Genomic DNA, 26,523 nt, shown 5'->3' on the forward strand with positions numbered 1-26,523 from the left:
AAGTTCGAAACAAATGAAAATCGATGAAAAGCCCTATTGACGAAAGACAAGGCTAGTTAATAAAGTACCTAACTTTTTTATGGTCCAACATAAGCGAATGAATCAAATAGCAGAATTTTGAGCAGACATGATGCTATAACTGGGTTTTAATTTCAGTATTTTATAAAAAAAAATGCTAGAATATTCCAAAGGGTGGTGCGAACTTTGATAAAAAAACATAGTTTGATTTGTACATCCGGTATTTAATGAAAACTTATCTGTTTAGCGACAATATTATTACAGCTATATTGCTAAAATTGCTATAACATATTAAAAAAACACTTAAATCGGACAATAGGTTTAGGAAATTCGACACATCAAAAATAAACAAATTTTTAAGTTGGTCGATTACTATGCACTTAAGTTTATTATTAAGTGGGTAGGCGCAAAATTTGCTAGCAATGCTTTTTAAATGCATTCATTTTTTCCAAATCCTGAGAAAACTAATTAGTATCTTTGAAAAATTTAAACGCACAATAAAAGAATACATTATTACCGAGGGCCGAAAGTACCTGGAAACCTTTATAATGTTTATTTGAATAAGTTACAGGGGTGGAAAAATAAGAGAAAATTGAGTAGAGTTTTCAATTTCAAATAGCTTATTAAAAAGAAACCTTTTATTTATTCTAAGGGACGTTGAGCCGTCGCGTCGGTAATAATGTAATCTTTCAATCTGCGTTTAAATTGTTTAAAACTATTAGTTTTTTCAGGATTCGAAAAAAAAAATAAATACATTTAAAAAGCATTGCAAGCAAATTTTGCACCTATGCTCTTAATTGATTAACCAATGTAAGTGGTTTCAATAATTTAAGCTGTTAAGACGTTACCGGAAGTATTATCACTGCATGATGTTTATAAATTGTGGTAAAATCCCAAAAATATTAAACACCAAACAAACTATAAATGACCTTCGAAAAGTCATATTGATAACAATCCGCAAAATACTAACCGACTAAATATTAACCGACTAAATCGAAAATTAATAATAATAACAATGTAATCATGTATTAACTTGTAAAAATAATTTGAAGATAATGTTGCTGTTACAAAGAAGAATGTAACGGTGTAGGATAAAATTTTCAAAAAAAAAACGTTTTGGATATCTAGAGATAATACACTGAATATTTCATTCATAAAAGACTATGACCAATAGAAAGCTACAGAAATAAAAATTAAAGTGATAAATTTTGATAATAGGGCTTTTCATAATTTCAGTTCCTTCGGGCCGTGTAATTTAAAACTGTCAAAGTGTTACTCGGGAAACAAATCGAAAATTTTAGAGCTCTCGTGCAATTACTACTGATAACTTATGTTTTCTACACTTCCACATTTTTACATTACAATTTATTAGAATTTATTTTCACTGCAGCAGTTTCCGCAAAGTGTCTTTTTTAAGCTATGATTTTTTTACTGTGCGTCTACACTTTATAGTTTTTAACTAAAAAGTTTTGGAGGGAAGAGCTGTTCGTCTGAAATTGGGTATTCAGAATTGTCTCTGTATTTTATAATTTATTAATGTCTATAAATGTAATAAAGATAGCTTAAAAGGTCTTTATTTTGGATTTAAGAATTTAAAATAGCTCAATTGGATATGGTAATTGAGTCAATACTCGCAATCTTTAGTTTGTATTTTTTATTAGTTGTTATGTAATCATGGGGCAACCGGTTTCGAGTCTTACAATATATGACTCATCATCAGGCCCAGTACAAAAAGTCTTCTCTATACAAACTACAAGCTAAAAAACACAAAACGAGAGACATGTACACATATATATATATATATATATATATATATATATATATATATATATATATATATATATATATATATATATATATATATATATATATATATAAAACATGAAAAACAACTTTGTCTTGGTTTCAATCACATACAATAAAGCCAAGCAACTGTTTAGTATTGAACTCAACAGTCCATATCATGTAAAATGAGACATTATATCATTGGGAGCGACCAATCTGATGAAAAGTGCTTGGTATATAATTTGATATATATATACTACCATCAATCCTTAACTAGTCAAGGGTCGATGGAGTCCTGGTAAGATAGTATGCGATCAAAAGACATAATACAAAATTTCTTTAGTAAACGGTATCTACTTACATAACAGCCATAGAAACTGTTCCACAGCTAAAGATGTACCTGGAATTCACCAGCCCCATAACAAGAGTTGACCAATCAAACAGCCCTTAAGACCTTTTTTAAGAGAAATAACACACACCACTGGAAACACAGTAAAAAAATTTCTTGTACGGTTCCAAATTGCACTTAACTAACAATTTAAGAGACCAAGGGCTGTTTGATTGGTCAACTTTTCTTATGGGGCTGGTGACTTCCAGGTACATCTTTAGCTGTGGAACAATTTCTATGGCTGTTATGTAAGTAGATACCATTTACTAAAGAAATTTTGTATTATGTCTTTTGATCGCATACTATCTTACCAGGACTCCATCGACCCTTGACTAGTTAAGGATTGATGGTAGTATATATATCAAATTATATACCAAGCACTTTTCATCAGATTGGTCGCTCCCAATGATATAATGTCTCATTTTACATGATATGGACTGTTGAGTTCAATACTAAGCAGTTGCTTGGCTTTATTGTATGTGATTGAAACCAAGACAAAGTTGTTTTTCATGTTTTATATATATATATATATATATATATATATATATATATATATATATATATATATGTGTACATGTCTCTCGTTTTGTGTTTTTTAGCTTGTAGTTTGTATAGAGAAGACTTTTTGTACTGGGCCTGATGATGAGTCATATATTGTAAGACTCGAAACCGGTTGCCCCATGATGACATAACAACTAATAAAAAATACAAACTAAAGATTGCGAGTATTGACTCAATTACCATATCCAATTGTATAATGGACTCGCATTGGCAACCCTTTCATCATTTTAAAATAGCTCATCAAAAAAAATTATTGTGTTCTAGGTTAAGGCGCATGATCAGTTTTTTTATTATTGAAAGCCTTTTTGTGTTCTTCTATTACTATTTGTTATCCTATCCTGTCCTAGTTTGTTTTTCTCCAAGACAAATTACGTAGATGGAAAGAATACATTGAACACCTATTTTATAACCAAAAAGTAGAACAATTTGAAGTTGACGGAGACACCACGGACCAGAAATAATGAAAGAGGAAATTATTTATGCCATAAAACACACAAAAGGTAGAAAAGCTTCAGGACCCGATGAAATACCAATTAAACTATTGAAGATAATATTGATGTCTTGGTAGACCTTTTTAACTCCATATACAAGACGGGACACATACCCCAAGAATGGCTTCTCTCAACTTTTGTAACGATTCCAAAAATCACAAATGCTAAAGATTGCAATGACTATCGGACAATTGCATTAATGAGCCACACATTGAAAACCTTCCTTACAATCATACATAACAGAATCCACGTGAAATTAGAACAAGAAATAAGTGATTCACAGATGGGTTTTAGAGAGGGTCTAGGAACTAGAGAAGCATTATTCGGAGTCAATGTTGCTTCATAGTCAATGTCTTGCTTAATAGATTTTAAAAAAGCTTTTGACAGAGTTTAACATAAAATGCTTTTAAGTATTCTTAAGACCAAAAACATAGATAGTAGAGATATACAAATTATATCGAATCTGTATCAAAATCAGAAAGCAAGAGTAAGAGTCAAAGGAGAACTGACAGAGGAAGTAAGTATACTTAGAGGAGTTCGAGAAGGGTGCATACTTTTACCACTCTTATTCAACGTCTACAGTGAAGTGATATTTCAAGAAGCTTTATTGGATATTGTGGACGGTATTTTGGTCAACAGAAATAGCGTTAACCCGGCATTGGTTGCTAGGTAGGTTGTTACGCGACTGGTCGCGCGTGGGATTTTCTCTCACATATCCAACTTCTGCCTTTCTTTACAAAATTTTACAAAAAAGATTACCTAGGTTTCATCAACGATAAAGCCATTTTCTTTAAAAAAACACGACGTTTTTGTGTTTTATTATTATTATCTTATATAAAATGTGACTATCTATTAATGCCGCCAATATTTAACATTAAAAATATATGGTGAGTGACCATCTACAACTAACCCGTGAAACAGAATATAGGATTTTCATATCATCGACCACATTCACGGCGCCTTTTATTACATCATAAAAGGATATTATTTTAGGTTTTAAAGGGAAAAATAAAATTAATTTTTATACACAGTTGGTGACGCCGGTGATCGCTTGATGAGAGAATATCTCACATGAAGCGCACTGACTCAACAATATAGTGATACTAAGTAAACTGAGTCACTATCTGAGCGGACGAGTCTATTTGATTGTCGAGGTAGGATAGTTAGGAGACTAGAAGGAACTACAGCGCTTATAATTTTCCAGAAAAAAGTTGTGCGCAATTTTCTGAAACCGTGAGAGAAAATCTCATATAGCGACCACTGGCGGGTTAATAATATTAGATATGCGGATGATACGGTCATATTTGCAAGTGACATGGAAGATCTACAGTACATAATACAACATGTATACAATGCATGTGAAATCAATGATATTCTCAAAAAAAAAACACAAAATGTAAATAACCTGATCATCAAATCAACGATCGAAAGAGTAACAACATATAAATATTTAGGAACATGGCTAACCGAAGAGGGAGACCAAACAAAAGAAATCAGAACTAGAAAAGAAATGGCAAGAAACACGTTCATAAAATTGAAGGACTTACTTTGCAACCGTAACCTTAATCTAGAGATCCGCAAAAGAATGCTACGTTGTTACGTTTTTTTCTACTTTACTATTCGGCATGGAAGCGTGGACAATAAAACAGTCTGAAATCAAAAAATTAAACTCCTTTGAGATGTGGTGCTACAGGAGGTTCCAGAGAATATCGTGGACTGAAAAATAATTAATATAAGAGATGTTACAAATAATGAAGAAAGAATGTAAAGTCATAAAAACTGTTAAAATTAGAAAGATTCAATATCTGGGTCATATAATAAGGGGCGAGAAGTACGTATTACTTAGGTTAATTATGCAAGGGAAGATACAAGGGGAGAGAAACCCAGGACGACGCAAAATATCCTGGCTAAGAAATTTGCGAAATTATTCAGAAGTGCGACCAATAAAATTAAAATAGCGATGATGATTTCCAACCTCCGATAGGGGAAGGAAGCTGAAGAAGAAGAAGTTCTCCTATAGGTTTTTTAAGATTCTACCAGTTTGACCGATATAAATTTTTGGACCGTCACTACATGCAAGTTTATATGCACCACAGTGTAAGTGCTTTTTCTTTTGACTCTTGTTCTTAACCCTGCTGTCCCGTTCGAGTCAACTACACAAATGTACTGTTCGGGTCAATATGACCCAACTATGGTTTACGCTCCTTAATCGAAATAAAATAAGCTAATGGTGATAAATAAAACTTTATTAACAAGAAATTATGGTTAATAAACCAAAATTATGTTGTTAATGTAAATTAAACCTAATTAACAAAAACAAAAGGCATTTTTTTCTTTCAAAAAAGCCTAGTAACAAATATCTACAAAAATTTAATTCAGTTTACAACTGAGACAGTAATAAAAAGAATGGATTTTACAAATATGTTTGTGATATAATACAACATAATAATTAGTCTTGTTATCGTTTGTACGGCAAGTTTACAGCGTGTTCGTTTAGCAGGCGGAGTTAGATTTAATAGACGGTTCACTAGCATTTCCATCTTGTCTACTTGTTCCTGCTCGTGTCCTTTTTACAAGTTCGTAAGAGCCTTTAATTATTGGTATATTTTTTCTGGAAATGATGACTGGATTCATTAGGTTTTTTCCAATTCCTTAAGAAAAATTCGCCGTTTTCCCAATTGATTGGTATTCCATTGGATATTTATTGATGCCCATAGCACGAACGCGTTGTAGGCAGAAATGTCCAGTAGATTATAAAAAACAATCATTGGCCAGCGATTTATCTCTTCTCACATGTATACGTGCCCACAAGCTAATCTAGAGTATCCACTGCTTCCTTATTGGAATTGTAATCTAAAATAATTTGGGGCTTTTTCATTTGATGAAAGTGATGCATGATGCATCGATTCATGATGCAAAGTACTCATAAGAACAACATTTTTATTATTTTTGGGAATATTGTCAAATCTTGCATGAAGCAAAAAAGACGAGCTATGAACTTCTTTATTCGCGATTTTTGCTGAAAGCTCCGGTTTATTTTACTTATAATCCCCGGCATTATATCTACTTTGTTTTAGAAGAAATTGTCCTAAATTTTACGATGTAAAAAAGTTATTATAAACGTAATATTGTGGCATTCCAAATCACTACTCAAGTCACACATCACACGCATTTCTGTATAGATCTGCAATTTTAGAGCATAAGAAGTTTTACTGTTCATAATTACATAAACCCCAAAGTTTTGTGCCATATTTCGCTGGCTTGCTGGAATGTACCATTTGAAGGGAGAGCGACCTCTAAAGTCAACTAGTTGCTTATCGACGGTAACATTTTCATCAGGGTTAAAATTTCTTTTTACATTTTCTACCCATGTTTCATACATTTCACGTATTGCCGCAAGTTTATCAAAACGTCTTCTATCCTGTCTAGTAGTTTTGTTATCAAAACGTATTACATACTTGCAAACTTTTTGTAAATATATCAAGCGACATTGTTGATCGAAATATAGTACGACCCGTTTCTTCATTCCATAAACTTTTAGTTGATTCACCATGGGACTTATAAACTCGAGCTAAAAATAAAAGACCAATGTATGTTTGGAAACTAACTTTATTCATGTCTTTCCAGTTGGTTCCAAATACATGCTGTCCGTCCATGTTGGTCATATTTATAATTTGGTTTGCAACATCGTCCAGCTATACTACAGTTTATTTTACAAGTTTTAGCTTGCAGAAACCTGTTTTTATTTACAGACGTATCCGGCTGACAAACACACAGGTACTGCTAATTTAGAATACTGCCAACTAAACACACATACACAGGTAATTTTTAACGGTTTAAATACGCGGGTCACATTGACCCGAACGTACCCTAGGTAACAATTTCATTTTTATCAAAAAAATCAGGAAGTTGAATGTTTATCTCATATGCAATTGAAAGACCTCATATTAGGTAATAAAGTCACGAAACACCAAATCGTTACGCCGCGTAATAATTTGAAAAATAAGAAATAAATTATTTTTTGGGTCAAATAGACCCGAACAGGACAGCAGGGTTAATATGTATACATATTATGTGCTTAAGTTATTGCTTTTTCTGAAATCTGGTGTTATTCCATTCTTTTTTATATATTTGGCTATTTTTGTTGATATCTTGCCTGTGTAATATAATGGAGCAAAATATTTTTCTCTAGTGGTGGAACTTCAGGGCTTTCCTATGCAGTTTTTTGTTTAAAATTTTGTTAATTGTTTTTTCCACCTCCACCTGTGGTAGTAGAAGGCTTCAAAGAATATGAAGTCCTATATCACTTCCTCAAATCGAAGATAAAAAACTTTACTACTAAACTTGTGAATAGTGAAGCGATAAAAGTTAATGTACAAGACGGTGAAGAGTACAGAAAATTAATAAAAGATTTAAGAGAGGAAAACGTCCAATATCACTCATACGAAAACAAACAGGAAAGACCGCTAAAAGGTATAGTAAAGAGGTTACATCACACTTGCTCGTCCCAAAAATTGTTGAAGATCTGCAAAGAAGAGGCTATAAAGCCATACACGCAGTTAAGGAGCTAAAGTGGCAAACCAAACAGCCATTAGACATGTTTAAGTTAACCTTCAAACCAGACGAAGATATCAACAAAATATATGGGATAACGGACATCCTAGGAACAAAAGTTGAAATTCAGCCTTTTAAAAATTCCAAACTAATACCGCAATGTAAACGATGTCAAGCATATGGTCACACATGGAAGTTCTGTGCTAGAGGACCAAGGTGTGTTAAATGCACAAAAAAACATCTTACTAAAGATTGCGAAAAACCTGAAAACGTTAAACCAAAATGTGTTCATTGTGGCGAAAACCATCCTGCCAACTATCGGGGATGTATCATCGCAAAGGAAATGCAGGAAGTAAAATGCAGAGGTCTGAAAAAGACGAATTTGCCACACACTCCAGACAGAAGGTCAACTGAAACCAAGTCAAATGCTGGTGAAAGAAAACAAGCACAGAAAGTTACTAGTAATAAGACATACAGTGCGGTAACAAAAGGTCGCAATGAAAATTATCATAATGATAAATACCAAAAAAACAACAGAGATTGAAAAACAAACAGAACAAACCCTACAAATGATATTACAGGAGTTGAAAAAATTAAATGAAAGGGTCACTTCTCTGGAGTATAGAGCTCAAGGTGCTATTCCAAAGGTAAGAAATGGCTAATGATTTTAGAATTGTCAACGGGTTACTTCATCATCAACAAGAACTACATACAAGCAATCCTTGACATCGAAAAAAATTGATTTGTTTCTTGTCTCTGAAACGCATTTCACAAATCAATCCTACATCAAATTTAAAGGATATAAGGTATATCATACAATACATCCTGACAATGCGGCCAAAGGAGGCAGTACAATCATCATAAAGGATAATATATGTCATCATGAAGAGTTGGAATATAAAACTGAACATATTCAAGCCACTACAGTACACATAAAAACTAAAACTTTTGAAACAAATATAAGTTCAATATACTGACCACCTAAACATTCCATTAAAAAAGAGCAGTATAATGAATTCCTGAAAAGCTTAGGGGAAAGGCTCATTACTGGAGGTGACTTTAATGCAAAGAACAACACTGGGGCTCTAGAATCACTACTACTAAGGGAAAGGAGCTTTTGTTAGCCATTAATGAACAGATATGTGAAGCACTATCAACTAGTAGACCAACCTACTGGCCTACGGATAGAAACGAGACCCCTAATTTAAGACTTCTTTATTATTAAGAATATTTGAGCTAATTTCATAGACCTTGATGACTATTGAGACTTAAATTCTGATCATTCGCCCATAGTACTAACCATGGGTGATCGAATTATTAAAAAACAAAGTAACCCCACATTAACAAATAAATGGACGGATTGGGTAAGTTTTAAGCTGAGCCTTGAATAGAGAATAAATTTAAGTGTACCAATACAAAACGCAGAGCAACTAGATAAAGAAGCAAAATTTTTGATGAACAATATCCAACAAGCAGCATGGGAAAACACTCCTACACTGAAACCTAGGCTAAAAGGAAACAATTATCTAAAGGAAATAAGGAACATGATAATTGAAAAAAGAAAACAGAAGAATTTGGCAACAAACAAGGTCTCCTCAAGATAAGACTAAACTAAATCGTGCAAGTCAACAACTCAAAAGAACTATCATACAATTAAAGAATGACTCAATTAATTCTTACTTACAGGAGCTAACAGATGACGGTAGTACAGATTATTCCTTATGGAAAGCTACTAAAAGACTGAAAAGACCTATTATGCACTCTCCTCCTATTAAACTAGAAAATGGTTACTGGGCCAGAAGTAGTGCAAAAAAAGCAGAGCTATTTGTCATACATCTTGAAAATACATTCAAACCAAATGAATCTCAAGGGGATGAAGAAAGATGGGAGGAACCTGTTCAATTAGGGGAAGAAATTCGGTTAACTACATTAAAAGAAATGCTTGAAGAAATAAGGGAAAATATTAATCCGAAGATAGGTCCGGGCTATGATTTAATTACGGATGAGCTGTTGAAAAATCTTCTACGAAGAGCTATCGTAAAATTAACAAATCTCTTTAACGGTGCATTCAGATTAAAATGTGTGCCAATGATGTGGAAGATGGCGGAAGTCATTATGATTCCTAATAAACCAGGAAAAGGAAAACCAGCACATGAGGCTTCGTCATCCAGACCGATATCTCTGCTTCCTGTACTATCGAAGCTGTTTGAGAAACTGCTCCTCAAGAGAATAAAACCAATTATCGAAACAAGAAATTTGATACCGACACATCAATTCGGATTTAGAAACAAGCATTCAACAATTGACCAGGTGCACAGAATCACAAATATTATCGAAATATCCCTAGAAGAAAACAAAGTCTGTTCAACTGTATTCCTTGATGCTGCACAGGCTTTTGATAAAGTCTGGCATGAAGGTTTAACATACAAACTAAAATGTTTTTTACCTATACAGTACTCAAAACTTCTACAATCGTACTTAGAAGAACGACATTTTAGAATTAAGCAAGAAGACTGTTTTTCAGACTTAAAAGGAATTAGAGCAGGAGTTCCACAAGGCAGTGAGTTGGGTCCGGTCCTATACCTACTATACACGTGTGATATACCTGTACTGGAAGACAACACAGTTGCCACCTTGGCTGATGATACAGCTATTCAAGAGAATCAGGCTGAGTGAAGCTAAATCTGTCCATGTTAATTTCACCAACAAAAAATACAATATATACCAGTTATGATCAAAAATATACAAGTACCATATGCAGATGCTGCTAAGTATTTGGGTATAACATTAGATGCAACACTAGGCTGGAAGGTGCACGTTAAGAAAAAAAAGGGAAGAACTAAATATAAGATATAAAAAAATGCATTGGCTAATTGGAAAAAACTCCACATCGTCGATGCATAATAAGTTACTACTGTACAAACAAATATTGAAACCTGTATGGACTTATGGATGCCAACTATGGGGGTGTGCTAGACCAAGTAATATAACAGTAATACAAAGATTTCGTAACAAAATACATACTAAGAAATATTGAAGATGCTCCTTGGTATGTGACAAACAGTGATTTCCATAAGGACCTAGGAATGGAAACTGTGGATATAATCATCAAGAAGATGGCAGGAAGTCACGAGCAAAGACTTCATATGCATGAGAATATTGAGGCAGTCCAGCTCCTTAATACCACTGGGCAAATTAGAAAACTGAAGAGGACAAGCCTTTTAAACTAGATTAAGTGATAGATGTTAGTGTGTATGCTAGAATAGTGCACTATCTTGTTAGATTAGATAAGCTCTTAATTTTAAGGAGCAGTAGTAGTTTAGGTTGAATTAAAATTGCTCATTGGTCAATTATGACCAGATTGTAATTATTGTAATAATCATCATCGTAGTGATGATTATGGGAAAAAATTGTTTGTTCGTTGTACCTATTGATTATTGCTATTCTCTTCATCATCATCAACGGTTATTCCATCCATCGGCGGATGTAAGCCTCCCTTAAATGTGTCCGTTCGTATCTTTTTTACGATGAATATTCAAAACTGCTAACTTATAAAATACTGAGGCAGAATTCGAAGATGCATTTGTACAAAACAATAATACGATTTATGGTGATCAATGGTTATGAAACATGGGCTCTACTGAAGAAGGTCAAAAATACAATATAAAGCTTTGAAAGGAAAGTGCTCAGGATTTTTGGGGCCGTCTGGGAATAGAATAAGGGCTGCGGAATCGGCGTGAAATATGAGCTAAACGAGATAATATATTTAACACTTCTTCTTCTTCTTCCTGCTTCCTTAATAGGCTCGCGCCTATTCCATCTTCGGATGCCTCATCAGATATCCAGGTTGTCACTCCATCTCTTCTTTGGCCTTCCTACACTCCTTCGGCCGTTTGGTGATCTGTCTCGTGCTATCTTTACCAGTCTTCTTTTCCCATTCTGCTTACATGGCTATACCATTCTTTTTTCTTTTCAGTGTCCAGTCATTTATGTTCTCTATATTACAGCTTTGCCCTAGGTTTGTGCTACGTTGTCTGTCCCATAAGGATTTTCTTGAGATATCTTAGACTAATTTCATCACAACAGCCAACACAAGTTTGTTAAATGTCAAAGAATAGACCAAGATGTCACCATAGAAAGCCTTGGTTAGAGAGTGTTAAAAATGTTTATGAATTATTGAAACTCGGAATTCAAAAGTGTCGCCAATGGCAGAAGAGAATGGAATGCGATTGCTGAATAGGCCAAAACCCACAAAGGGATGTAGTGCTAATAAAAGAAGATCCTTGGTAGCTAGGTCAGCGTTTCTCAACCTTTTACCAATTGCGACCCAATTTTCCATAATTATTTTTACTGCGCCCCCCTCGTACAATAGCAATATATCTATGCAACAATGATTTACCTTGAGTATTTCGACAAAAAACAGTATGATGTTTTCTGCATTAAAAACCAAAGCATTCTGTATACTATTACCGTTTTCAACATCCTACCTTTGCGAAACAGGATTTTCCGCGATGGCTGCTTTGAAGACCAAATATAGATCACAGCTAAATACAGAAAAAGAACTGACAGCGTCTATTTCTTATGTTACACCCTGTTTCGATAAACTTTGCTCTGCAAAACAGGCCCAAGGAAGTCTATAATTGAGGGGTCTAGATGCAAAACCGGACATTTCCACTTTTTGGTCAAAATTAGTTGAATACACCTCTGTAATCTGTGATTAAAGGTCCATATATTAACAGTTTGATAAAGAGCAAAATTTGACAGTTCCTAGTAGTAATTCAGTGTGAAAGAATTAGTTCAGATGCAAAAGTGGACTTTTCCTTTCAATTTGAGATAGGAAAAAGTAAAGTTGCAAATTGTTTTTTTTTTAGTTTACTCAGAATTATATAATGTGGAAATGTCCGGTTTTGAATCTAGACCCCTCAATTTACATTAAACTTGTTGATAATTAATTTAGTATTCAGTGCTCTTTATAACTATAGCTCCTGATCAGTCTTCTTCTTCTTCAAATGAAAATCCACTAATGGATGTTGGCGATCACATTTTCCATTAACTCTCTGTTTCTTGCAATGTGTATCAGAGATTGTATGTCGTTAATTCCTGTCCATTGTTTCGGAGCCAGGACATTTTCTTGCGTCCTATTCCTCTCTTGCCTTCAATTTTACCCTGGATTATAAGTTGAAGGAACTGGTATTTTTCGTTTCGCATGATGTGACCCAAATACGCCGTTTTTCTTTTCTTGATGTTTTCGAAAAGCTGACGTTCTTGGTTGATTGTTTTAAGGACATCCACATTTGTGACTCTCACCGTCCATGGTATCTTTAGGATACGGCGATAAAGCCACATTTCGAAGGCTTCTAATCTGTTTATATCGCTGGTTTTGAGTGTCCAGCCCCCTATGCCATATAGCAGCACCGACCACACGTAGCATTTAGTAAACCTTAGTCTCAGTGTAAGGTCGAACTCTGAGCAGGTCAGTACCTTCCTGAATTTTACGAAAGCTTGTCGAGCTTGCTCAATGCGACATTTTACTTCCCTGTCCGATGTCCAGTCTTCAAAAAGCCACGTTCCTAGGTATTTGAATTTGCTCACTCTCTCAATGGACTTAGTATTCAGTGTTATGGTGGAGTTTTCAAATGCATCATTTCCTGATCAGTGTTCATGTGTATTTTATTTTTCATTTTGTCAGAATTTTGTTTTGCTTTGATTTTAGTAAATTGGTCAATATTTTTGGTGGTTTTTCTTTGATATGCTCACGGCCCCACATTACTAAAAGCGCGCCCCCCTAGGGGGGCGCGCCCCACAGGTTGAGAACCACTGAGCTAGGTACTTATGGAAAAATTTATTATAGTTCAGAGAAATAAGGAAAAAAAATATTCTGTTGGTGACACAACCCCTCCAGGCCGAAACCAAATTTTTCGAGTAGTATGGTCATCTATAATAATAACCTATATGTTTCCTGCAGCAGATTTTGATGATATACATATTTATAAACAAATGAAAATTAGAAAACGGTAAATTTTCACTTTTTTCGTTTATTACCAAAAAGTTAAGCATTTTAAACAAATTTGAGAGTAAGAAGCTTATAAATCGTCAAAAAAACTTCAATATGGCGTCCGCTGAGTAATATGTCTATCCTTATTGGTTGCTTAGAAAATTGCAAAATAAATCATAAATTTTGAGTTTATATAGATATTCATAACTTATGTAAAAATTAGCTTATAACCTTCTTATTACAAGGAATGCTGAGAATTCTGGTGCTTAAATTGCACCCTAAATTTAAAAATAATTGGCCAAATAGTTTAAAAGTTAGTTAATTTGTTTATCCCAAATTAATTTTTTTTGCAACACTATAAGTCAGAAAATGATAAAGTTGCAGTAATGCTTTGGATAGTTTATGAAAGAAGAAGATTTACATTATTAATTTAATTAAAAAAATGACAAAAATAATGCTAAATACTGCAAAATTATTTTGCAAGAACATTTGAATTAAAAAAAAAGGTGGGGGGCTAACTTCGTCCCTAGCTGTCCTAGGACAATTGTTTTTCTTTCTAAATGTGTATAGAAATTCAGTCTTTCTAAATATGAAAAAATAATTGTTTTACGGGTAACGGTTAAAAAGTTATTCTAATTGTTTTTAAAATACTTAATTCAATATAATTTTACACTGTTTAAAATAACTTTTTGTCATTTTTTTTTAATTAAGTTAATAGTATAAATGTTCTTCTTTCATAAACTGTCCGAAGTGTTACTGTAACCTCATAATTTTCTGACCTTTGCAAAAAAATGGATTTGGGAAAAATAAATTAAATAACTTTTAAACTATTTGACCAATTTCTTTGAATTTTAAAATATAGTATAAGCACAAGAAATCTCAGCATTCCGTGTAACAAGAAGATTCTAACTTAATTTTTACATAAGTTATGAACATTTATATAATCTCAAAATTTATGACTTATTTTGCAATTTTCTAAGCAACAAAGAAGGATAGACATATTCAGAGAACGCCATATTGAAGTTTTTTATATGGTTTATGAGTCTCCTGTTCTTAAATTTGTTTAGAATGCTTCACTTTTTAGTAATACACGAAAAAAGCGAAAATTTACCGTTTTTTGATCTTTATTTGTTTACAACTATGGATATCATCAAATCGGCTGCAGGAAACATATAGGTTATTATTATAGATGTCTATACTACTCAAAAAATTTGGTTTCCGCCTGGAGAGGGATATGTCACGAGAAAAATGTTATTTCTCTGGACTATTACAAATAGCTCACCCTACATACTCATAAAGGCAAAGTAAACCTTTTAATCAAGTACTCACCATATCTCCTAAGCGTCCAGTATAATTAATGATAGTACCGACAATACAGTTTTCATCCCTCATACAATTTTGATATGCTGATGGACTTGTTGAACTTTCATCTGGTGAAGCAGTGAGAGAACCTGCTTTTATCCAGTAATCCTGGTTAATTGAGTACTTGGCACAATTTTGTCTGATCCAGCATCCACTTCTAGCATGACACAAGCATCTGACGCAGGAGTAAAGTGGGTCATTGAGCCAGTTGGTTTGTACGCTTTCTAGAAATAAAAATAAATGTACGGTAAAAACTGTGTTAAGGGCCACTTGTCAATATCGGCCACCTGTACTAACGGTCAGTTTCATAGTTCCCCAAACCAATTATATGTAGATATATCGAAAAACGCGCAAGAACTACCTCTGAATATCCACCAAATTTCATTTGCAGAATTTAAGCGGCTTTAGAGCAATAAATAAATCGTCAGTTTATAAGAAAAATTTCAGCACCCCCTATCTCGGAAATGAATCATTTGCGGACATACGTTTATAAAGCAAACTATTATTATTTTTTCATGCAGAATTATTACCCCTTAAAGTTTCTTCTTCTTCTTCATGTGCCTTGTCCGTTGCGGACGTTGGCTATCATTATAGCAATTTTAACCTTTTTTGCGGCGTTTCTGAATAACTCGATCGATGTTAGTCCAAACTATTGGCGTAAGTTTTGAAGCCATGCGTGTCTTCTTCTTCCGGGTCCGCGTTTGCTTTCTATTTTACCTTGTATTATCAGTTGGAGTATATGATATTTATCATGTCTCATAATATGACCGAGGTATTCAAGTTTCCTATACGTAAAGTTTACCATACTTCAGGTCCGGATTTAACCCTTAAACGCCCAACCGTTTTTAGGTTCCATGTACGCCCAAGGGTGGGTAAAAAATGTCCACCTCGAAAATAGCTAATATATTTATTGTTAGTTGTTGGAAATGAATTAAACTTAAGAATCTTATGCTTAATAAACACAGCATCATCTATAATATTAATTTAAACAATTTAAAAACCTTACAACAAAATTACAATGTACATCAAAATAAACATACCATTAAAAGCCAGTAATTCAGATTTGTCGATTTTCTCCACATTCTTCTTTTCAGGCTCATCATTGGCCGATAATTGTGTCGATTATGTAAATATACGTCGATAATTATAAGGATTATGTTCCTTCCAACGAGAAATTATATACAAACCTTTAGTAACAAGTTTTACTAAGGGTGTACTTTTTATGCTCACCCACATTAAACTCACGATATTACTTTTATTTTCAAAAATATCGGTAGAACCAAATTAACATTCGATAAAGGCCTGTCTTTTTAACAATAAATAATTTTTGAAAAATTTTTAAGCACGTAATAAATATGTTACAAGAGAATCCTCATTAGGTGGACATTTTTTACCCACCCTTGGGCGTTTAAGGGTTAAGGGAGGGCAGGCTGGGCAGCTGCCCGGGGCCCCCATATTCCGGGGGCCCCCACAAAATCCCAAACATAAAAAAGCCAGCACATTATTCACATAAAATAATTTTTGTTTTATGCAAACATAAAAACATCAAAAATAATTTCTTATTAATCGTTATCTTGAGTTGGCACTACGCCAGTGAGTATAATAACATTGATCAAAACATTGCTTACTCCAAATTTACAAAGTTTGAACTTAAATTTGAGCCATACTTGCCTCATACGCCTACAATAATTTATTTGTCTTCTAAATCATATTCTACGTCATGCATATTTTTTAAATACCCTTTTTGCATGGATTGCAAAATACTCCGAAGATAATCAAGTGGAATTCAGTCTTTTTTGTTGAGTCATAATTTGGTTACGAGTTTGACCTTAAATTATCCCGTTGACAAAAATTGTGGCATAAGCAAATCTGAAAATCTGGCACTAAACCACTCATTTGTTTTGTGACTTTGTGCTACTTGCAGAAAGAATAATTGTCAGCTGTAATACTATTTACGATAATCTAGTAAAACAGCAATATTACTCACCAGTCACCTGTTTTTATTATTTCGTACTGTTACCCCTGTTGAAAAAGGTAAGTTTTTACTTTATTTTTGTGATAGCCTAGAAGTTTACTATCTAGTATTTGGAGGTTTGGGGACTTTTAAAATATAAAAATTTAAATAAAGTCATGCTACTCATACAAACCTGCTCAGACCAGGCCAGAAAATATTTAAGTTGTACAATGGATTGTTAACTGTTAAATAATTGGGATATAAGTTTAAATGCTAATTTCTAAAATCATTCAAAAGGTGCGTATTAAATAAAATTGTGCTGTCTGCTCTCATTGTTACTGGTACCTATAATAGTCCATTGACTCACGGTTTTTTCTGAAAATTTTAAAGAACCGCTTGAATTGAAATGGAATTTGGAATACACATAAATAATAACATGTCAAAGAAGAAAAGTGAATTTTGCCGATTTGTGCTTTTGCGCTGGAGGTGAGTTTCACCCCTCATCGGGTGTGAAAAAATAAGTTCAAACTAAGTCCGGAAATGGATAAACTGACGACTTCTAAGCAACTTTTGTTCTATAGCATTTTTTCACTAAGTTAATACTTATGTAGTGTTATTATTTTAGTTATTCATCATCATCAGTAGCTCGACAATTATTTTCGGTCCTGGCTTGTTCTAGGATTTTCCGCCATTCTGTTTTGTTCCTTGCTTTGTTTTTTCAGTTGGTAATTTTAAGTGTTTTCAGATCTTGTTCCACTTGTTCCATGTATCTAAGTTTGGGTCTTCTCTTTGACCTTCTCCCTACTGGTGTCTGCCTCATTATATGTTTTGGTGTTTCAGTTTTCAACATCCGTTCAACATGGCCCATCCAGTGCAGACGTCTGATCTTTATGGATGTTATGACGTCGGGTTCGTTGTGTGCTGCGTAAGGGGGTTGTTTCTCTGGTATCCGTTTGATGCAGTATAATTCCATCATATAGTGGATCTCTGTTTTTTTTAACTTTTCTTTGAAGAAATCTGTTATTTCAGTTATTTGCAGTAAATTTGCGAGTAAATATGTTCATTTTTCAACAAAAAAAACACGTTCTTAGACGGTTTTTTGCAAATGACTAAAAAAGTAAGTATTTTATCGAAAAAACATTCTTATCAAAAACATTAAACACTATGTCTTAAAGGAACTAAACAGATAGTGGAGTCACTGAAGGTTTTCACCTCCGATTTCGTTGAACCTTCATCGATTTTCATGAAAATTGGTGAGCAGTTAGAAGATACTTCAGGGAATAAAGGTGACGTTATGCCAACTTGCGCTTTTACCCTGGGGGTGGATGCCACCCCTTCTCGGGGGTGAATTTTTTTTTATTAAAAATAATACCAGAAATCGATAGAGGGGCAACTTCTAAGCAAAATTTGTTATATAAAGTTATTAAAATAAATCAATACTTTTTGAGTTATTAAATATCAAAAATTTTATTTTTTCTTAAAAAAAAATGCATATTTTAAAGCTGTTTTCCACACATTACTCAAAAACTATAAGTTTTTGTAAAAAAGTTATTATTACCAAAATTAAAGACAAAAAAAAATTTAATACGCTCCCCACTTAAAGAACTAAACTAATGTTATTTCAAAGTGAGTTATGGGTAATTCAATGTATATTTTTTTCGACGAGTACTCAAATCTAAGTATTTAAGCTTACATAACGGGAAAACGATGCATTTTATAAAATATACTTGTAAAACACTTGTCAAAGTACTTTGGAATACCTATCAAATGAGCTCAAGTAGAAGTTAATAACATCAAAATTAAGCAAGTTATGATGAAAATAAGAGAAATCTTTCGATTTTTTTAGGAAAAAGTGAAAGATAAAACATACGCCATTTTTACAAAAACTAAAATTTGTAGTAATCCTCACAAGAATTTCTTTGGGTTAACATAGTTAATGATTTCAACAATTTTGATCGGTTTAGAATGAATATTTTTGAAAAAAAAAGATATAATTTAAAAAAATCAGAATTTTCAAAATTATCGTACTTTTCATATTCTTTTGATAATAACTCCAAAAATTCTCAATATACGTAAAAAATGATATATGACTGAATTTTACTTTTTCTGTTCCAAATACTTTACCGATTTTACTATTTCGGTAGAGTAAAAAATAACCGAGATAGAAACGTTTAAAATTTCAATTTTGCTGCGAGAACCATGTAACCGGGGCAATTTTTTAACCTTTTATTTTTTAAAAAAGTAAGAGGTTTAAAAGACTAAATTCGACGTTTTTTAATAGCTCTTGGAATCAACTTTTAACTAGTTTTTAGGTGAACCTGATATCTTAAAAATCACGGGAGTTATTTACAAAAAAACAATAATTATTTTAGGAAAAATTTTTAAAAGGTAAATTTTGAAACATTTTTCGTGCATAAATTTTAATGCTATTAACTTGTTCGAGGGCTTATTTGATATATAATCCTAAGAACTTTGACAAATGTTTAATAAGTTTATGTTATAAAATGCATCATTTTCCCGGTATTTAAGATTGAATACTTAGATTTGGGTACTCGACAAAAGAAATATACATTCAATTACGTATAACTCACTTCTAGTTAACATTGAAAGGTTTTTCGAGTAGGGAGTTTATTTAATTTTTTATTAGCCTCAATTTTGATAATAACTTTTTTGTAAAAACTTATAGTTTTTGAGTTATTTATGAAAAATCGGTTAAAAACATACATTTTTTTCACGAAAAATTAAAATCTTTGATCTTTAATAACTCAAAAAGTTTTGATTTATTTTAATAACTTTATATAACAAATTTTGCTTATAATTTGTCCCTCTATCGAATTGTGGGGTTATTTTTAATAAAATAATTTTTACCCCCTAGGAGGGGTGGCATCCACCCCCAGGGTAAAAGCGCAAGTTGGCACCATGTCACCTTTATTCCTTGAGATATCCTCTAACCACTCACCAATTTTCATGCAAATCGATGGAGGTTCAACGAAATCGGAGGTAATAGCTCATATCCACCTTCAGTGACTGCACTAATATGACAGACATAATTAAGGAATTTTCAATTCAAAAATCTAAAAAATACCCAAGCTTTAACCATACATTTTACAATATTTATTTTTAATATTTTACGGTAACAAGTTGCTCAAGGAACCAGAGAATCATTATTTGCAGTAAATGTGCTAATGCAGAGATGTTTAGATGTAAACCAGGACATCTATGTCTGCTTCCTAGATTATAACAAGGCATTCGATACGGTGAAACATAACCCGTTAATAAAACTCTTGAGAACAAAGAACATCGACACACGGGATATAAGAATAATAAATAATCTGTGTTCTGAACAAGAAGCTGTCATATGAATAAATAATTTAAACACCAATAAAATAAAAAACAAAAGAGGCGTTAGACAGGGTTGTGTCTTGGGTTGTGACTGTTTAATGCATACTCAGAAGAAATATTCAAAAAAGCATTAGAAGATGAAGTAGCAGGCATAAAAATAAATGGCCTACCCATATGTGAAATTAGATACGGCGACGACACAATACTAATAGCAGAAACTATTACAGATCTACAGACAATTTTAGATAAGGTTGTTGCAACGAGTGAAGAATTTGGTCTGTCACTAAACATAAAGAAACCGAAATTCATGGTTATATCGAAGAAAAATATTAGAAACATCAATCTACACGTAAATAATAAGACGACAGAACGAGTTCAGAAATATAACTATTTAGGGACGAACATTAGTGAAACAGGCGATTATACCAAAGAAATCCGAATTAGAATAGAAAAGGATAGAGGTGCATTCACTAATATGAAACAAATATTATGTAGTAGAGACCTCAGCCTAAATCTTAGAAAGCGAGTACTAAAATGTTATGTATTTTCTGTTCTTTTGTATGGTGTGGAGACATGGACTCTCAATAAACAATGCCTCAATAGATTGGAAGCATTTGAGATGTGGACGTATCGAAGAATGCTGAGAATCTCCCGGACAGGCAGAATAACCAATGAGGAAGTACTAAGGAGAATACAGAACAGCAGGGAGATACTGGATTCCTTCAAAATAAGAAAAGTTCAATACTTGGGTCATATAACACGTGGTGACAGATATGAACTCCTAAAATTAATTATTCAGGGAAAGATTCAAGGAAGGCGCAGCATAGGTAGGAGAAAAATGTCCTGGCTGAGAAATCTCAGAGAATGGTTTGGATGCAGCTCAACTGAACTCTTTCGGGCTGTAGTGTCGAAGGTGAGAATAGTAATGATGATTGCCAACCTTCGTCGCGGAGATGGCACGTAAAGAAGAAGAAGGTAACAAGTTACACCTCTTGTATTTTTTATTATTAATAAATATATTTATAAATGTAGATCAACCCTTTTTTTATTTTTAAAAGGGAAAACTCTATACTTGGCTGTATACCATAGTTATAACAACAATTTTTTAATGGTAGGAGGTAGGGTCTCACGTTAATTCTGCCCAGGGGCCCCCACACCAATTCTGCCCAAGGGCCCCCACTGCCTTAAATCCGGCTCTGCCATACTTATTTAAAAACACCCTGTATTAACGAAAAACAAGGTTAGCTGTTAAAGTACCTAACCTTTTTAATATCCAACATAAGGGAATGACTCAAAAAACAGAATATTAAGAAAACATAAGACTATACTTGGGTTTTAATTTCAGTATTTTATAAATGCTAGAATATTCCGCAGGGTCAAGCGAACTTTAATAAAAAATCACAGTTTGATTGGTACACCTGGTATAAAATTACCATTTACCTGTCTGGCAACAATATTATTACAGCGATATTGCTAAAAAATGAGGCTATAACATATTAAAAAAGTCACTTAAATCGGACAACATGTTTAGGAAATTCGAGACATCAAAAATGGCCCATTTTTAAGTTGGTGCGTTAATTTCTTGGAGAAGTGTAATTCAAAATAATTTATAATTATGATCAAAGACAGTGTTTGAAGAACCGAGAAGTAAAAATGCTTAATAAGTTAATATAAATTTTCACACACAAACTTACCTACTGCCGTTACAGCCACAAGTGCTAAACAAATTGCTAAAATTGCGAATCGCATTGTAGCTTTTTTTTAATTTACTTTTATACACGGTATAATTAAGGAAAAAATTACTAGTAATGTCAATTCTGCGAGTATTTATACTAAATAATGAGATAATGATAAAAAATTATTCATTTTTGGCACAGGTCCGTTGGGTCAATAGTGATAACGGGATAAAAATTCCCAGTTCCGTGTGATATTGAATATAGTAAATATTTAAAAAAATCCTAAATTTAATAAACAAGTTTTTTATTTCAAAGATATCAATTCTTTGAGTTTTTTAGTTTTGCTCTCTAATTTTGAACACCTTTCTCTCTTATAGTCCGTTTACTCACGGTTTTTGCTCCGAATTTTAAAGAAACGTTTGGATTGACATTAAATTTGGCATAAACATAGCTGTTATTCAAAGAAAAAAGTGATATGGTGGCGATGTGTGATTTACCCTGGCGGTGAATATCACCCCTCCCCAGGTTTGAAAAAGACACATTCAAAATAAGTCCGGAGGTGGATAAACTGACTAATTCTGTGCAACTTTTGTTCTATAGAATTTTTTTATTCAAGTCAATACTTTTCGAGTTATTTGCAAGTGAATATGTTCATTTTTCAACAAAAAAAAATAACACTTTTTAGACAGTTATTCACAAATAACTCAAAAAATGGGGTATGTACCTATGAAGTTTTAGGACCCAGTAGAAGCAGAGTTGTAGCTAATGAAAAATAGGTTTTTATTCGCCAAATTCGAAATAATAATAATAATAATAATAATAATAATTTATTCAACAATAATAGGTACAATCTTTTTAGATATTTACAGCTAAAGTGAATAAATTAACCCGAAGGTCTCCGAGAGGTATGGATACACCTGTTTCGGTAAATATGATATAAAATAATAAATAATAACATATTAACGTAAATAACATAAGTAACATAAATAGCAACATAATACAATATAACATAATACAATAAATAGATAGGTACGTTTTTTTTAATTGTAAATACACAGTTATGTTTTAGTAAATATGATACGTAGAATAAATAATACAGTGCTAGTCAAAAGTCCGTACCCCCCCTCGTATCTTTTGAACGGGTATACCTATAATAGTGAAATTTGGAAGGACGAAATAAACGGACGTGAGCTTTTTAACTAGTCATGACAGGTGACGTAATAGTGACAGATGACGTTGCAGAGCCACTGTGACCGATAATTTTAAATGGTACCCTATGGCAAGTGATACCTACCTCGTTTGAAAGGTATTCAAAGTACCTATTCAGTCATACTATTTTTTTTTGGTTTTAGTTAATTTGAATTTTGGTGAATAAATTAAATGAATATAATATTTTAGTTTCGCATTTAATTAATAAAAATTCAACTGTCCGCCTATGGTTTTTTTTGTCAAAAAGTTGACGTTTTTCAATTCTCTAGTAGTTTTTACGTCAACGTCAACCTTTTTGACAAGTAATTATAAACGGAATTTTGAATTGTTATTAACTAAATGCGAAACTCCAATTTTATATTTATTTCATTTATTCATCAAAATTAGCATAAACTCAAACAAAATTAATATGACTGAATAGGAATTTTGAATACCTTTCAAACGAGGTATCACTTGCCATAAGGTCCCATTTAAAATTATCCGTCACAGTGGCTCTGTAACGTCATCTGTCACTATTACGTCACCTGTCATGACTAGTTAAGAAGCTTACCTCCGTTTATTTCCTCCCTCCAAATTTCACTATTATAGGTATAACCGTTCAAAAGATACTAGGGGGGTACCGACTTTTGACTAGCACTGTATAATGAAAACAATAAAATAAATACTTAGTTTAACAATAAAGCACGAATAATTAATTTTTTTTAAACAATTATGTATGGGTCACTTAGTTAGTAATATTTTTGAAGAATGGTGTATATACGCATGTTTTATTAAATATGATAAAAATAATAAGCAAAATAAATCAGTTTAGAACAATATAAAATTTGAAATATAGGTATAAAAATTGGTAGTGACTCTAGAGTTTCATTTATTTTTTTTGTTTTTTAATGTATGTAAATTTAAGCTACTATAATGATGTCACAAAAATTTCTTGTTTGTTCCATCAGAAATGATTTTAATTTCTTTGTAAATAGAAGAACATTCTTAGTATTTTTGATATCATTGGGGATATGATTATATATTTTTGGGGCTAGAAATAGAAAACTTCTTTGACAGAAGGACTTTGTCATTTTCTGAATCATATAAAGGTGTTTGCCTCTTGTATCATGCTCATGTGATGGTAAATTGTTGTCTGTTTTCATGGTGTGATATTTTAAAGACACACAAAGAAAGTATAACTGTTTCAAGTCAAATATATTACTATCCTTATATAATCTATCTGTAGAGTAGGTGTATGGTTTAGACATAATAATTTTCAGAAATCTTCTTTGTATGATTTCCAGTGGGAGAATGTGTGTTTTTAGGGCGCTTCCCCAAGCCAGTATACCATAACGGAGATGACTTTCTACTAGTCCGTAATATAGTGTGCGAAGGTATATATTAGGTATGTGTTTTTTAAGATGTTTAAAATTATACAGGATAAACTGTAGGTTTTTAATGATATATTTAATGTGAAAGTCCCATTTTAGATTTGTATCTATAAAAACTCCTAGGTATTTAACATTTGTTACGGGTTTAATAGAAAAATTTTGTTTATTATGTGATATTTGAAGGGGTTTGAAAAGATCAGTGGTCAAGTTAGAGTTAAATATTGGTAGATAAACAGTTTTCTTAAAATTGATTGTTGGTATTTTGTAGTCAAACCATTCTTTTATTAGTTGTAGATCACATTCTGCTTTTGTTTTTAATTCATACCAATTCTCAGCATCATAAATAATAGCTGTATCATCAGCAAACCCAATTATGTGCCCTGTACTCTGTAATGAAAATAATCCATTTATATATATATATATATATATATATAGATTAAACAGGACAGGACCTAATACTGTTCCCTGTGGCACTCCATATGTTATACTTCTTTGTCCGCTTATTACTTCGGAGACCCTTACTACCTGTTGTCTCTCAGAGAGGTAACTTCTAAATAATTGTAAACAGTTGTCTCTTATACCAATTTTCTCTAAGGTTTGTAAGAGGTTATTGTGACTAACAGTGTCAAAAGCTTTGGCCAAATCAAGAAATACGCATAAGCAAACTTTATTTTTGTTAAGTGCTTCATATGCTTTAGATGTTAAATTCAAAATGGCATCTTGGGTGGAAGTATTTTGCTTAAAACCAAATTGGTGAGGGGAAATTAAATTATATTATTTGATATATGCTGTAAGCCTATTCTTCAATAATAATTCAAATATTTTAGAAATATGCGGAATAAGAGATATAGGTCGATAGTTTGCAGCAAGAGTTTTGTCTTCATTTTTGTATATTGGTATGACTACTGTTGTTTTGAAGGCTTTAGGCCATATTCCTTTTTCTATACATATATTGATAATGTGAACCAATGGCTCGAGTATGTACGGTGAAATTGTTTTCAAACATTCTGCATTAATGTCGTCAATGCCAGTTGCCTTTTTACACTTTAGTTCATTTATTATTGTTTCTATTTCAAATGTATTTGTAGGTAATAAAATCATTGAGTTTGTTAAGACAGTATTTTCATATACTTGGCGGGGATTAGTATTAATTTTTTCAGCCAAACTTTTGCCCATCTCTGAAAATGTCTTATTAAATTCATTTGCAATATCAGAGGGCTCAGTCAACATATCTCCCATTTGGTTTTTAAGACTCTCAATAGGTACTTTTCCTTTTTTTTTTCGAAATGAAGCACTTTTCGGGGAAACTCATTAAAACTTTTTTTAAAAAGCTTTATGGTTCATTCCACGAATATACGGCTGTTTTGGATTATCGCGACAACGAATATTTTAGTGTACAACATAAGAAGTACGAAAGTAAATGGCTCTAATAATGATTCCAATAAACAACAATATAATTTGCAATTTACTTTCGTTCTTCATATTTTGCACAATGAAATATTCGTTGTCGAGATAATCCAACACAGTCGTATGTTCGTGGAATAGGGTATATAGCCCAGTCGGGATAGCATTTGACCTTGCATTAGGAGCTGCCCCAAATTTTATTTTTCTAATCTTTAGGGAGGGTCAATATTAGTAAAAATTTAAAATCTCGACTGAATTCCGCCGTTGCGTTAGCCGCCATCTTGATTTTAAACGAGAACGGTTTTTGCTCAATATCTCCGCCATTTTCAATTTTTTAACAAAAAGTGTAGAAACTGAAATTGTTGAAAATACGATTTTCTATAGTTTCATCTATTATAATTTTTTTCGTGCGGT

General features: G+C 32.7%; 2 protein-coding genes across 2 annotated transcripts in view; one reads left to right on the forward strand and one right to left on the reverse strand.

Annotated features, from left to right (window-relative positions):
• LOC114340650 (uncharacterized) overlaps positions 1–22,281 on the reverse strand; it is a 34,844-nt gene extending 12,563 nt beyond the window's left edge. Inside the window, exons 1-2 of the mRNA XM_028291422.2 lie at positions 22,145–22,281; positions 15,122–15,378 (exon numbers count right to left, since the gene is read on the reverse strand). Of these exons, the coding sequence (XP_028147223.2) occupies positions 15,122–15,378; positions 22,145–22,199 (312 nt within the window). The 5' untranslated portion in view covers positions 22,200–22,281. The remainder of the gene's footprint in view (positions 1–15,121; positions 15,379–22,144) is intronic.
• LOC114341868 (octopamine receptor beta-2R) overlaps positions 1–26,523 on the forward strand; it is a 743,861-nt gene that overhangs the window by 460,169 nt on the left and 257,169 nt on the right. The window lies entirely within an intron of this gene.

Source organism: Diabrotica virgifera, chromosome 2 (assembly GCF_917563875.1).
Source record: "Diabrotica virgifera virgifera chromosome 2, PGI_DIABVI_V3a".
Classification (NCBI taxonomy): Eukaryota; Metazoa; Arthropoda; class Insecta; order Coleoptera; family Chrysomelidae; genus Diabrotica; species Diabrotica virgifera.